This window comes from Denticeps clupeoides, chromosome 2 (genome assembly GCF_900700375.1).
Source record: "Denticeps clupeoides chromosome 2, fDenClu1.1, whole genome shotgun sequence".
Lineage (NCBI taxonomy): Eukaryota > Metazoa > Chordata > Actinopteri > Clupeiformes > Denticipitidae > Denticeps > Denticeps clupeoides.
In genome coordinates, this window is record NC_041708.1 from 15,468,185 (window position 1) to 15,483,620 (window position 15,436).

Genomic DNA, 15,436 nt, shown 5'->3' on the forward strand with positions numbered 1-15,436 from the left:
CCAACAGCAAACTTCTGAGTGGGGTTCTTTTCTCCACCCAAGTCTATTTCCCGAAAAGCAGGCACACAATCTTTGGGTGAGAAGGCTTTAGTAACTGCCGCACAGTTGGACACAAATTTGTGCAGACACTCAGCTCAGCAATAGAAACCTGAGTTTGACGGAGAAGACTTGTTGCCTCTGTTTCAGATGGTCATGCATAGGTGTGTTGTGAGTGGTACTTTGACACTCCACACATTTCACAGGTGTTTAAGAAATGCTTTTTGTATCATCAGAGGATTTGTTTGCGAAAATCCTGCATTTTCTCAGTTAATGTGGTTTATTGTGAAGTAGACAAATTGTCATTGCTACTTGCAGAGACATCCGTTTTATGCAACAGTATGGACATATTTGTGGTAATTTCTCACTTTGGAACATGAAGCTTGGATCGTTTTGCTTTAGGGCAGACTTAAGTCTCAGAAGTACTTGAAAGGACAAACATTGTGACCTTTGTACCGTAACCCAGAAGTCACCACTTCTCTTGAAGCGCAATGAAACCAATGCCACGAGAAGAAGACATGTATGTTAGCACCACAAATTGCCATAAGAAAATCTCCAAGTTCACATAAATTAATGTACTCTTTAACCAAGATTCTTGGGAAATTGTCGAGCCTTTGCAACAGTGACTGCTCATGTTATTTCTGGTGCTGCATAACAGTCATGCAGTCTATCCCACATTTTTTGTAGGGCTGAAGCTGGATCATGTATGTACACTGAGCTTATGCATTTGGCTTGCTCACCAGACTCTCTTTCCAGCCATTTAGTGAGGTGATCTAAGTCTTGAACAGGGAGGTTACTTTATTCCACAGCACAGATGAATGAGGACCACCAACCTTGGACGTTTTCTGGCCTGTCATCAACCTCATATAGGCCAGAAGTAGCAAGGTCTATTTGCATCAAATGTTGTGCCAAAGGATCTTGAAAGAATGCCACCAAAGGAGTGTATGGAGGGAAACTTCATCTCAGATGTTGTGGGTGTTCAGAAAGGATCAAAGTGTATAAGAAATAATTGCAAAATAGATATCAGTGATTTGCTCTGATCCCATCCAAAGCAGACATGGCAATGAAATGCATAGTATATCTCAAATAATTTGATTTATACATTTTTTCAGTTCAAATTGATGCACAAGCACACAGTGCAGGCAGCAAGCCGAGCGGCTTATCATACTGCCTGCTGGTCACCTAGTAACCCCCCGGGACCCCTTATTATCAGTCTCAATATGGTCTCTGTCTCTTAAACATCAGATCTCTCTCATAGAAACGGAAGGGCCATTAGACCATCTGTGCCTTAAGCAAGGTCAGTCAAGCTTTAAACAAAACCACAGTACAGAAACTCAAAGGGCTAAACAACTTCCTCCCATCTCCTGACAAGGATTATATCTATGTACTTATGTTCTTATACCTTAGTGCATCTTATGACATGATTGTCTTCTTTTGGTTCAGATGCTACTTCTCAGATTGTGCTGGTTTCTCAGAGGTTCCTAGTGAATCAGTAAAAAATTTGGAACTGACCTTTGATGCTGAAAGGTTATTTGATTGTTACTGTTAGTGCTGATTGAAATATAGACCCATACATGTCTTTTTTACATGTGTGCTTTATAGTCCCTTCACAATAAGTTAGGGATATTGTTATTTACATGAATGCTTTTCCTATTTGCTCTGAATTTTAATGAAATAAAAGTTCCCTTTGATATTACTAATAATGTATGAGAAGAAAAACCCATTTTTCATTAGTTTAATATTTATTACCCCCAAAATTTACAAAAACAGGGATAGTCCCAAATCACAAAAATTTACATCAGTAGTGGGGGTTTCCACCATTCGCCGCAATGACAGTGATGTCTCATGCTCTTCACTAGCCTCAAGATGTTCTGAGGCAATGTGTTCCACTCCCCCCGCCCCAAACAAGTGCTACAGTTCTGCCAGGTCACGTGGTGGTAGGGTACGATCATTCAGTCTCAGCTTCAACTGGTCCCAGACATGCTCTATGGGGTTCACCTAGAAAAATGAGGGTGTCTTTACTCGTCGCAAATGGGGAGGGGAATAAATAAATAAATAATAATAAAAAATTAAATAAACAGAAAAAAAACCACACCACCAATCGCACATAAATCGTACATTGTAAAAAGCGCTGTACAACTGAAAATGATTGATATACAGACACACTGATAAGAGTCGTACAGCAGGCATGAAAACAGTACATTTTATTAACCAATTAAATCAAGTGAACATGACACACTGGGTTAAGTCACCCCAGGCCAATGTTTGGGTTTTCCCCTGAAAATTGTCACCATCTGACATTTTTATTATGGGTTTACTGGCAGAAGCTTTGGATGGTTCAGAGCTTAAATGAGCAGCACCAGTAACAATGCACATTGGGGCTAAGGGTGTGAGGCATTTGCCAAATGAACACAATTAGAAGAAATGCTCTTTACATGAAGACTCAAGTATATGCGGTAAAGGATATAAAAATGTAAAATGGTAAGAAAGAAGCTTTGGCCAAGGTCAAGTGGATATTGATTGGCAAAGACACCCACTCCTATCAACATTCACCTGCTGTTCACTTAATAGCGGTAGTGGTCAGGCTTGAAGGGGCCGTTGCGGGGGAGGCCCAGGTATTTGGCCTGCTGCTCAGTCAGCTTGGTCAACTTCACTCCCAGCTTGTCCAAATGGGATGCTGCCACTTCCTCATCCAGCTGGAGAAAGATTGAGCCAAATATGAGCAGGGTGCTTCTTAACATAACATATTTGGAAACAATGAGGGAAGATGACAAACTCAATCCTTGACTATTTAAAGTTGCTATATGTGATTTATGTGATCAAAGAATGTAAAGTTATAAGCAAGGAGGCCATTCATTTTTTAATAAAGCACTAAATTAATAAATTGGCAAATATCAGAATATCAAGATTAAGGAATCCAAGACTGCTGACCTTCTTGGGGAGAAAGTAGACCCCCAGGGGATATTTGCTGTTGTTGGTCCACAGCTCAATCTGTGCCAAAACTTGATTGGTGAAGGAGTTGCTCATGACAAAACTTGGGTGACCCATTGCACAACCAAGGTTGACAAGACGTCCCTCTGCCAGAACGATAATGTGCCGTCCGTTCTTCATCAGATATCGGTCAACCTGCAGTGGCAGACATCACCCATGCTCAAGTAAAGGATACTCAGAGGGCCAAAAGAGGGATTATCTAATGTATATGGTGGTAGGTAATTGTAGTGAAGAATTAGAGACCTGTGGTTTGATGTTCACTTTCTCTTCTGCATTCTTATTCAGCCAGCTAACGTCAATCTCGCAGTCAAAATGGCCAATGTTGCAGACGATGGAATCATCCTTCATCTGCTCAAAGTGTCTGAGCAGGTTGCCCATGTGAACACACACTGCATATTTAATGACTAAACATACAGAATTACAGAAAATATTCATTTACATTAAATGAGTGTTTACCCACCTGCCTACGATAATGTCTTCACAACCAGTGGTGGTCACAAAGATGTTTCCCTCCTTACATGCATCTTCCATGGTTGTCACCTCATAACCTACATTAAAAAAAAAAAAAAAGAAAAAAAAAAAAGAAGAATGTGTCAGCAATGACTATTAGACATAATGGGCTTCCTAGAAGCATAACTTTTGTTAAACCCGTGTTAACAACATACAATCAGTTATAGGGACAGTCTGCCTGAAGAAACTCAGGGTTAAGTGTCTTGCTCAGGGACACAACCAGTAACTTTGTGGTCTTCTGCTGCATATGCAACTGTGTTGCCCGTTACACAGATCAAGATTATTAACAATAATTATGAAATCACAATGAAAAAAACATTTTTCTGGAAATTAATTTTTTAGGGCCTGTATGACGTGGCACCATATGTTTGAGTCCCATTAAATCAGAGAGCTTCACATTTTTGTTTGGGTACAGAAATTTGGAATCAAATGATTTGAGTTGGTATCAAAACATTTCTGCACCGAGCCCTGAACACAAAACTAATAACTTCACACTTATATTTTCTTTTATTTAAATTACCTTCCATTGAGGCTTGTAAGGCATTAATGGGGTCTACTTCAGTCACAATGACCCTGGCACCAAAACCTCGGAGAGCCTGAACACATCCTTTTCCCACGTCACCATACCCAGCCACCACTGCCACCTTTCCAGCAATCATAACGTCAGTTGCCCGCTTGATCCCATCAATGAGAGACTCCCTGCATCCATACAAGTTATCAAACTTACTCTGGAAAGACAAATTCAGAGCACAGTGAAGTTAGATATCAAGTCAACAACAAAAAACTGCATATAGAAAAGTTGTCGTGAGAGTTTAAAGTCGATTATAAATGTGTGTGTGTGTGTGTGTGTGCGCACGCGCAGGTACCTTGGTGACTGAGTCATTGACATTGATAGAGGGAACCTTCAGCTCCCCCTTCTTAAGCATTTTGTACAGGTTGTGTACTCCAGTTGTTGTCTCCTCTGAGATCCCTTTGATACCTAAACCGCCACCAACAAAAAAAAAAAAAACACAGGATGGAGAATCTCAAAAACATGTTTAGAATCTCAGCTGTGGGATATGGAAGCAAGCAATATTTTCAGAACTAGCAAAATGTTTTAACTACCAAATTTAGTTTGGTAGGGGGAATTTTTTATATTAGAACCAGAAAAAGCAAAATACACGCGAAAGTATTATACAACGAGAAAATACCATAGAATCACTTCCCCAAATCTTTGTAAATTAACAGTGAAACTACAACTAGTGGATTAAGCTCGATATCAGGGGTCAGCAACCTTTAACACTCAAAGAGCAATTTGGACCCGGTTTACAAAAGCGAAAGCACAGTGAGCAGTAAATCCTTTTTGACATCTAAAATTATACATAACTTTATGTATAATTTATTTATTATAAATAAATATGCCTATGATAGTGTGTCACTTAAAAATAAATGCACGGCGGTTTGGAAACCATGTACACGTAGACGCATATGTTGCTTCAAGGAGCTGTGCGCATTCACAGACATCCTTAAAGAGCTGGGTTTGGGCTGAGTGCAGTTGGAAGAGGGTTATAACAGTTTGCCACAACATTGTACTACTTTAGTGTGGCTCACATGTACCTTGTTCTCACATTCAAAGTAAGCTTTATCATAATCTCTCCTATAAACAGTACAGCACATACAGAAACACAAGACAAGGCTCTGGTTAAATCAGTACAAAAAAATAAAAATGTATAATGGAGTAAGGCTAGAAATAAATAAATGCATTCATAGCAGACACCATTCAGGGTTCATACGGGTGCTGGAAATCCTAGTGTTTTCAAGGTTTGAAAAGTGCTTGGATTTTGGACAAAGTGCTTGAACCTGCTTGAATTTGAAATTGCATTGCTGGGACTTCCGGTCGATAGGGGGATGTGGAAGGAGTAAGGAAAAGGAGGGAGGGGGAAGCTAGAGTATCATGGTCAGCAGATCTGCATTGTGGACTACTATTGCCTGGAGGTTTTGGGCCAACGCGCAGAATACAGAAGTGATGGCAAAGTTGTATAAATGCGGACTCAGCCCGGCCCTGCGGTTTCCTACATGACTCCGCATCACTCTTCCCAGCGGTGACAAGAAGTGGCTACGTTCGACCGTGGCTAAATTCGTGGATGCCCCTGTTGTGCAATCCATGACCTTTCCCAATGTCCCCCAATACAAGAGACATTGGCGTTTTAATTCAACCCTCCTGGCGGGACAAGATTTTTTTTTTTTTTTTAATTCATGAAAGACCAAATAACATTCTTTTATCAAACGATCACTTCACCTGGGATCTTGAGCCTGATAATATGGGATACATTGTCCCCTAAGGTAGGCTTTTAAATATTTCTTATACCGTTAACCTGAAGAAAAAGGTACATACAGAGAGGCTTGAGATGGCCAATCAAATTAAAGAAATAGATCAACTCTATGCTAAGATCAAAAATCCAGAGTTGTATAATAAACTATATTTGACCTCCTCTCGACACATTTAATTGAACGTAAGAGCTCATTTTATATTCATAATGATAAATCTGATAAGATGCTAGCCAACCAGCTGAGGTGTCCAGGCAAAACTGTATATCACAAAAATTCAATTAGATAGTGGTAACATCACCACTGACTATTCTAAAATCAATGATACTTTCCACTCCCAGCTCTATACTTCTGAATTTCCACAAGATAGTACTCTGTTGGAGAATTTTTTTAATTCTCTGAATATTCCTATGCTTTCCTCTGACAATAAAAGGAGATTAGATGAACCTATATCACAGGAGGAAATAGAGGCAGCAATTTCCTCTCTGCAGTCTGGTAAATCCCCAGGATCTGACTGACTTAAAGCATTTTCATTACAATCACCTCAATTATGTTTAGACAGATTTCTTTAAGTATGGTAAACGGCCTTTATCTTTTAATGAAGCATGAATCACCCTTGTCCCAAAAAAAGTTTTATCCCATAGGCTGGAAAATATTATACCCTCAATTATATCTGAAGATCAAACCGGCTTTATTAAAAAAAAAAAAAAAAAAAAAAAAAAAATTCATATTTTAATATCCATCGTTTATTATTTGATATACTCCCCTTACAGTCAGACTCCTGAATGAATCCTCTGTCTAGATGCAGAAAAGGCATTTGATCGCATGGAATGGAAATATTTATTTGCAACTTTAGAAAAATTCAATTTTGGATCCAAATTTATTTAATGGATAAAATATTATATCTGTGCCCTTATGTGTCTATTTAATTCACAACAATCACAACTTTAATCTTCAACGGGGAACACGTCAAGGGTCCCTTAAGTCCATTACTTTTTGATCCTCACAACTCTGAAGTTGTGAGGATGTTTAAGGTATCTGGAGGAGAGGAGTTGATCATAAAGTGTCCCTGTACGCAGACTACCTGCTGATTTTTGGGTCAAACCCAAAAAATACCCATTCCCTCCATGATTTCAATATTTACTCAATTTGGTCATTTTTCAGGATATAAATTAAACTTGCACAAACGTGAGTTGTTCCCTGTTGATGGAGCACCAGCTTCTGAATATTCTTATTTCCCATTTAAAATAGCACAGGATCAATTGACTTACCTAGGTATAACAGTTATAAGGAAGCCCAAATGGCCTTTTAAAGAAAATTCTTACACTATTAAATCATACAAAACAGTCTTTAACAGGTCCCCTCTTTCTACATCTTTAGTTGGAAGAATTAATTCAGTTAAAATGAACGTCCTACCTTAATATTTGTATTTGTTCCAGTCAATACATACCTTTATCCCCAAATCTTATTTGATTCTTTGAATTCAGATACATCATCTTATATAGAGAGGAAAAACACCATCGTTTGAATAAAGCTCATCTCCAGAAATCTAGGAATTATGGAGGCCTGGCTTTGCCTAATTTACATTATTACTGTACGCTGTATTGCATTTTGGTTCTATTCCCAAAACAAAGATAGTAGTCCATCCTGGGCATCATTGGAATTGAATTTTCTGTTTTGGTACCTTTTGGATCTCCACTTCTTGTAGCCCGAAACAAGTCAATTGATAATCTGGTTGTTTGGCATACTGTGCATGAGCTCAAAAGAGAAATCATCTCTTTCCACCCTCTTTATCAGACCTTGTATTTTATGACTGGTATAGGAAGGGAATTGTGTGTTTTAATGACCAACAATAGCTTTGCATCTTTTATTTAACTTTCTGATCAATTTAATCTCCCACATACATTTTTTTTTAGATATCTGCATATTAGACACTTTCTTCTCAAATTCATAATTTCCCTGAGACATCAGTTATAAATAGAGCTAATATATTTCTTACCTTGCAACCAAACACGTAAAGGTTAATATCCTTTATTTATGACAAACTGAAATGCCCCTCTATTAATAGAATCAAAACTACTTGGGAACTGGATTTTAACATGTCATTATGTGAGGACACATGGGACTCAATATTTAAACTGGTTAATTCAACATCTTTATGGTCACGTCATTGTCTTTTACAGTTTAAAAGTTGTGCATAGAGTTCATATGTCCAAAGTCAAACTATCACATATTTCCCCAAATGTGGATACCTGCTTTGATAAATGTAGAAGTGAGGATGCTTCGCTTATCCATATGTATTGGTCATGTCCTAGCCTTGAAAAATATTGGAGGGCGATATTTCAAACCCTTTCTTCTGTCCTCAAACAGCGTATACAACCTAATCCTTTGATTGCGCTTTTTGGCATCAATGATTCATGTCTGACTCCGGTAAAATACCGGACATTATCTTGTGCTTCCCTTTTAGCCAGATGTGCAGTCTTACTCAGATGGAAAGGTGCTGCTCTTCCCATCTATGCTCAAATGGATGAGGGACCTTATGTCCTGTCTAGGCCTCAAAAAGATACGCCATTCAATTAGTGATACCAACAAAGAATTTCATAAGGTGTGGCCCTTCCTGAAGTATTTTACAAGCCTTTAGTCTCAAAATCCGACTATTTGTATTAGCCAGTAAAGTTCCAGAAACAATATTGTAGTCTTGTTCTTTTTAATTAAATCAATTTGGCATGAGGATAGGGTTATTATTATTATGTGTAAAGGTTGTTGGGTTTAGAATTGCACATCATTATTTGTTCTTCGAATGACTAAATTGCATTTTTCCTATAATACTCTACTGCAATGTTACCTGATCTTTGTAACTCTTACAGAATTTTTTACTTTTTTTATATTGTGTGCATTGTATTTTCTTCTTTTTCTTTCTTGTTATATTTTTGAAGAGAAAGATATCTTTGAGGAATTGCTTTGCTTTCATAATAATTAATGTTACGGAGTAGTTTTCCTTTTAGCTAAAAATGCATTTTGCACATAATGAAAATAACTCCGCTTGAGTCCACGCTTGTGGCTGTAGTGGTGTAATCTTCCAGTGGATGCGCGCCCTCTGTTGGAGCAGAGTGGGAGGTTAAAACATGCCAAGAGGTTGCTGTTTCAATGCTCGTTGGCTGGAGGACGAAAAATACTAATTATGGCTAAAACCTTGATTAGCCACTTGCAAAATATGCAAAAAGGACGTGCAGCTCTTCACCATGGGAGAGGCTGCGCTTTCAAGCCATATGATAGGTAAGTTTAGCAATGTTTGATTAGGCCAATTATCTAATTGATTTTCACGTCACTGTACATTGTTTATATTTCAGTTTGCGTGCTTACTGATTGAATTCTGCAGTCACGTGAATTCTTTCAAACAGTGCTAATACAATGTAAACAATATTTATTTTTCCATTTCTACTGCCAGATTCAGTGTTTAACAGTTTCACAAGTGCATAAGTAAGCCCGCACCAGACTTTCTTTACTATATCAAGAGCAATAATAAAAAAAAAAAAAAAAAAAAAAAAAAAAAAAAAAACTCATAATACTGCAGCCCTGCTCTCTAATTAATTCTCATTCCCCCCCCACTTATATACATTACTATACAACTTATTTATATTATGTTTCATCATATTAAGTCTTCTTTTGTTATTGTAGTTTAGGGAAAAAGAATCAAGATCAAATGAGAGACTCATATCCAGGTCCTGGATTGCTTGTCTGCTGAAAAAGATCCCCCAATGTGTCAAGCAGCACAGCTACATCTAAACCATTAAGCAGCAGTGCAGCGGAATCTGCCAGTGGAGTAGCAAAGGAAATTCTGCCTCCGCCACCCACAGATTCATCTAATCCACAGCAGTCAACCAGCAACTCCCAAGGCACCATAAAAACATTTGTTAGCTCTAATCAAACACTTAAAGCAGAAATATGCTGGGCAAAAGAAACAAGCCACTATTCTTACAAATCATGTGCGCATGTAGGGGATCTTTTCCAAATCATGTTTCCCAGTAACATAGCAAAGCAGTTTAAATGTGGGGAGAATAAAGTGGCATACCTCACTGTGTTTGGGATAGCTCCTCATTTCGCTTCTATTTTACACAATTAGTGTTTATTGAAATTGTATTTATCTGTCTGCTGATTATTTGTCATTTATATATAGGTTATATCTAGTGCTGCACGATTAATCTAATCGCAATGTCCGTCTGTGCGATTACATGAACGCAAAAAGCTGCGATTTAAATGTGACTTGTTTGGTCACATGACTTTCGATTCGGTTCAATGGAGACCTCAGATTCATGACTCACAGATATATGGGTACACGTACGTCAACGTCGCCGCCATATTGCGACAGGCTGTGCTGTGCAGTGAAGCATATACATGTCTATGGAGAGACGTGCATAAAAATGCCTCACTCTTGTATTGCTTGGGGCTGTACAAACCGCTGTACGCTCCAAACCAGATCCCGGGGGATGACATTTCATAGGTAAGGCTGTTTTGCATATATTTGGCCATTATAAAATCCCGTTTTATAATCTTAACCTTAGCTAAGCTAGGCTAAGCTAGCGAAGCTATGCATTCCTGTGTTCAAGTCAGCCTCCAAACAACGTTTTGGCTAAACGTAGGCATTAACTATTTAGACTGTTCTTAGCTGTTTAGTTAACTTCTCAAACTTTGAAGGTTCCTTAAAGAAATTCACCTCAGTTTACAAATATTAACCTTAGCTAAGCTATGCATCCCTGTGTTCAAGTCAGCCTCCAAACAATGTTTTGTATAAACGTAAGAACTATAATACGGGATTTTATAATGGCCAAATATAATCAAAACAGTTGTTTAGCCTTACCAGGGTTTGTCGTTCGACAGTAATGTAAAGAGTTTTTTGTGATTATTTAATTTAGTAGAATATTGTATTTTGAAAGCACTGGGCATTTCAAGTTGTTATAAGTAGTTTGTATGTTTCACTTTGAAATTAAACATTTCACTATTAGTAATTTGTATGCGACTTTTCATTGATATACAAGAAAGTGCCCTTTATCATATCGCAATATTGATCTCAATAATTGCAATATGTGTTTTTCCCCAAATCGTGCAGCCCTAGTTATATCGAATGCAAAGTCTACTTACATTTTGAAACCTTAAACATGTTTTCCTTTAACCTCATAACTGTCACCATTTGATGGGTGGGACATTTGCCATACAGTTGCAACAGTACCTTAGTCCCAACCTAAGGTAAGTTATATTGAGTTATCAAACTATGGTTTTCATATTTGGTGACTGATTTTCAAACCAGTTGACATAGAAACAGTTGTTCATTAATTTGCAGCAGGCAAGTAGTGAGTCGACAATCTTGTGGAGGTTATGAAAGTGGCATGTGATGCATATTTTGAGCAACAAAAAGTTGCACAGTGCATTTAAAATAAATTTTCCAAAGCCACAGGGAGCCGCAATGTGATTATGAAAGAGCAGGAGGTTGCAGATATGGTATTGGATAGTGAAGTGATTGTCATTGTGAAACACTGCAGCACAACAGTGCACAATGAAATGTGTTCTCTGCTTTTAACCAATCACCCTTGGTGAGCTGTGATCAGCTATGAAAGGTGCCTGGGGAGCAGTGAGTGGGAACAGTACTTTGCTCAGTGGCACCATGGCGGTTCAGGATTCAAACAGGCAACCTTCCGATTCCAAAGTCACTTCCCAATATCTTTTTAGGAACATGACAAGTACATATGAGTAAGAGAAGCCTCATCACACATTTATCACAGAGCGGGTGTCAATAATTCTGATAAATATGGGATCATTTATGTTTGGACATGAGGAAATATGCACAACCTTAAATTGTAGAAGACTGTTGTGAGCACAAAAGGAATGTTGAATTATCCTCAGATAAGGACTCATTTAAGTCCTGTTTCCAGGCCCTTTTAGTTCCAGGTTTTTAAAAAGTCATGGCAAGATTTGATTAAACATGTCCTGGACAACATACAAAAACTAGCAGGTAGATGGAGGGAGCCTCACCAGACAGAAGTTTGGAGTACTTCTTGTGCACCAGGTTAGTCAGATCTCCTCCATCATCCAGGATCATGTTGAGGGGCTGATTGTCTCTGAAGTAGATAGTCTGCTCAATACACCACACATACTCTTCATCCGTTTCACCCTTCCAAGCATACACTGATAGACACACAAACACAATTAACCAATGACAGCATCTAATAATCAAATCACAACAATTTTAGTTGTTGAAACTCTCCTCCAGAAGAATATTCAGCAACAATCAACACACATAATTCTGGCTGAATATTTATTGCCGCAGAGGCATCTCTCTCAGATAGTACCCTCTCAGGTCCAAGGCAAAATAATTTGGATCTTTTTCCAGACCATAGTCGAGTGGCAACGCCTCCCTATATATAATTGCATATAATTGGATGAATTGCTGATTTTACAGTTTAAAAATTGAACCATTAGACCTTCCAGACTAGAAGGTTACCAATCATTAAAAATCCAAATAAAAGCTTTGATAGATTTTGGCTTTATTTACATTTACAGCATTTATCAGATGCCCTTATCCAGAGTGACTTACAATCAGTAGTGACAGGGTCAGTCCCCCCCTGAAGCAACTTAGGGTTAAGTCTCTTGCTCAGGGACACAATGGTAGTAAGTAGGATTTTTACCTGGGTCTTCTGGTTCAAAGGCGGTATTATGCACTAGGCTACTACCACCCTTTATCAGAATAATTAATAGATCAAAGACACACAATAGATTTGGCAAGACTATTCTAATTTTATTCTCATTTTTGCAGTTACAACTGCAAAAATGTTTACAATATGACAATCACTGCTGACATGAATGTTATAGCAATCAGCTATGTGCTCATTTCACTCCCCCATCATTCTACTGAATCCTAATTGGATTGGATTTTCACAAAGAAGCAGAATGTATTCAGATAAAACCACAATAATGAGAGAAAATGGATGCCTTATGCAAAATAAGCACAAAATTTACAGAGCCATCCAATGCACTGACAGCTAAATTGTTTTTGTTGTGGATCTGTTACAAAGTAACTCAACTGAAAAAGTGCAATACTAACCAGCTAAATCACCACCCATATAGCACAGGCAGACATCAGTCAATAATTCAACTTCCCTCCCATACATGTATACTGGGACAGTAAACCAATTCAAAGGCAGTCAAGCTCTAATCATCAGGGGAAATTAACTGATCACCTCTCAGAAGAGCTAAGCCAATGTCTCACCTGGGACTCCAGCTTTAGCAATGGCAGCTGCTGCATGGTCCTGGGTGGAGAAAATGTTACAGCTGGACCACTGGACCTGAGGTAAAGACAACAAACAAATAAATAAATAAATGGGGGGGTAGGGGGGGGGGGGGTATGAGTCTGATGTTCTAATGCCCAGATTGGGAGAAAGTCACTTGTTTCTACACATTTGTCGAAAGTGAAGTGAATGTCATTGTGAAACACCGCAGCACAGCACACAGTGCACACAGTGCACACAACGAAATGTGTCTTCTTTTAACCCATCACCCTTAGTGAGCAGTGGGCAGCCATGACAGGTGCTCAGGGAGCAGTGTGGGGGGATGATGCTTTGCTCAGTGGCACCTTCGCAGATCAGGATTCGAACCTGTAACCTTTTGAATATGGGGCCACTTAATCTCTAGGCCACCAATGCCCCGTCTTCATATATAATATATGTGCAAACACACATACACTACAGAGTATGGTGAGGGTCCGGTAATTTGTCCACTCACCTCAGCACCCAGAGCAGTCAAGGTCTCAATAAGTACAGCTGTCTGCACAGTCATATGCAGGCAGCCAGCAATACGTGCCCCCTTCAGAGGTTTGGATGTGCTGTACATAGTCCTCATATTCATCAGCCCCGGCATCTCGTTCTCTGCGATGTCAATGGCCTTCCTGCCCCACTCGGCCAGAGTGATGTCAGCTATAGCAGAGAGACATGTTTAAAAGTTTTAAATCAAATTCAGCAAGAAAACATCTGCACGGGAGCATCACTGGCCTTGTGCATATCAGCGTCTGTGTGAAGCCAGCAGCTGCAAAGCTGGGGGGATTGAGATAAAAAGGGAGACCACATTTGGGTGTTGTGGTGGTCTGTCAAACTAGAGTGCTGCTTGTTGACTGGATAATTTAATTGAAAGAGCCATTCATCTTTTGAAAACTAATTAAAACCAATAAACAGATGAATTGCACGTAGGCGTGTCTGTTCGTTTCATGTACTTTGGACTCGGTCGATAACGCAAGGTTCACACCAATCCGCATTCGCTGGGCAGCCACGTTAATCTTTACATTGGCCGAAACTAAGCGGCGAAATGTTGGAGGATCATTTACCCACTAGACAGTACATAATCTAAAATGAAGTTGGTCAAACGATAATTCGCCGCACCACGTGCTAGTGGGAAAAGGTTGGAGCTGGGCGCTCATTGGTTTCGGCGGAGCACAATGGTTCTTGTAGTCTTCTGGGCAGAGTTTAGTGCTACATGACATCCACATAAAACTACAACTACCACCCAGCCTTGTGGCCGAAGAAGCCACGCTCCCAAAACGGACCAGTGTTACACAAACTACGAAATGCGCTCGCGTACGTGAACGTTCCGATCCCAATACTCAATTTTAATATTGTTACAACAAAGGTTCTCATGAAGCACACGCAAAAAAACACATCATGAGGCAGGACCAATGCATCACGGTCTTGCTCAGCTTTCGAGTCAGCACAATAAACCCAATCAAATGACTAAATCCTATTTAGCGGTTATATGTGCAACACGCCAGGGGGTTGCAGCCTACTTAGGTTATCTAACTGCTCCAAACTGCGCACAACATCATCACAAAACAGCAGAACTGCGTACAGACCGACTTTGAATGGAAGTTTCTCTGACATGGCTGTCGACGTCTGTGCAGTCAAGTTGGTGTGAACCACACTGGTCAGGCCGAGTAAAAGAACGTGGAAGGAACGCTAACGTGAGGTTGACTTTTAAAAAGGAACCAACGTCACATATCTACATATTCATAAGTTACTGATGCTTGTTTCTGATTGGTCGGTGATGAATCAACCTCCAGTGCTTATGTGTTCCACAACCAATGATACACGTGTAGCGGTGGGCGTTCGAAATTGCAGAAACGTAACAGGACTGTTCATCCTACTGAACAAACATCTCAATAGTGTATAGCAAGATTAAATCAAGGTGGGATTAATCTTCCATTGGTTCACAATTTGGTGTCAACCTAGGAAAAGCTCAAGTACATTTCAAAAAGTTTGAATAAAAAACATTAAAATTAATTAATTTTCTGTTTAATCATATATTGATAACCCAGACGTCTACTTGTGAGTTCATGCATAATATTTTGAAGCCACCCTTAACTAAAACATTTTGTCCCAAAATGGGTATCATATGGTGTGACGCCATATTATTTTTTTAAAGGGCAATTGTTTGGAGACCTTTGGGTAGTGAGGGTTTCTCTTTACAGGAAGCAGAACTGCAACCCTGAAAGACACTGAAAGTTAGAAGGTGAGATATCTACAAGGTGAGTTATGTAAAAAAAAAATGTGTCCGG

At 39.1% G+C, this 15,436-nt stretch overlaps 1 protein-coding gene across 3 annotated transcripts; it reads right to left on the reverse strand.

Moving 5' to 3' along the window:
• Positions 1 to 1,759: 1,759 nt before the first annotated feature.
• ahcy (adenosylhomocysteinase) lies at positions 1,760 to 14,855 on the reverse strand. Of its 3 annotated transcripts, none has more exons than XM_028970216.1 (11): positions 14,735 to 14,855; positions 13,618 to 13,808; positions 13,106 to 13,181; positions 11,872 to 12,024; positions 4,404 to 4,516; positions 4,058 to 4,265; positions 3,488 to 3,575; positions 3,271 to 3,388; positions 2,968 to 3,162; positions 2,590 to 2,732; positions 1,760 to 2,034 (listed from the first exon to the last, which is right to left on the reverse strand). In XM_028970216.1, exons 1-10 carry the CDS (start codon positions 14,760 to 14,762, stop codon positions 2,601 to 2,603), a joined length of 1,302 nt encoding a protein of 433 aa, XP_028826049.1. In that variant the 5' UTR covers positions 14,763 to 14,855; the 3' UTR covers positions 1,760 to 2,034; positions 2,590 to 2,600. The 3 variants fall into 3 exon arrangements, with proteins under 3 accessions (XP_028826049.1, XP_028826050.1, XP_028826048.1); XM_028970217.1 differs by having other exon boundaries at positions 1,760 to 2,052; XM_028970215.1 differs by lacking the exon at positions 1,760 to 2,034 and having other exon boundaries at positions 2,224 to 2,732.
• Between the last annotated feature and the right edge of the window lie 581 nt (positions 14,856 to 15,436).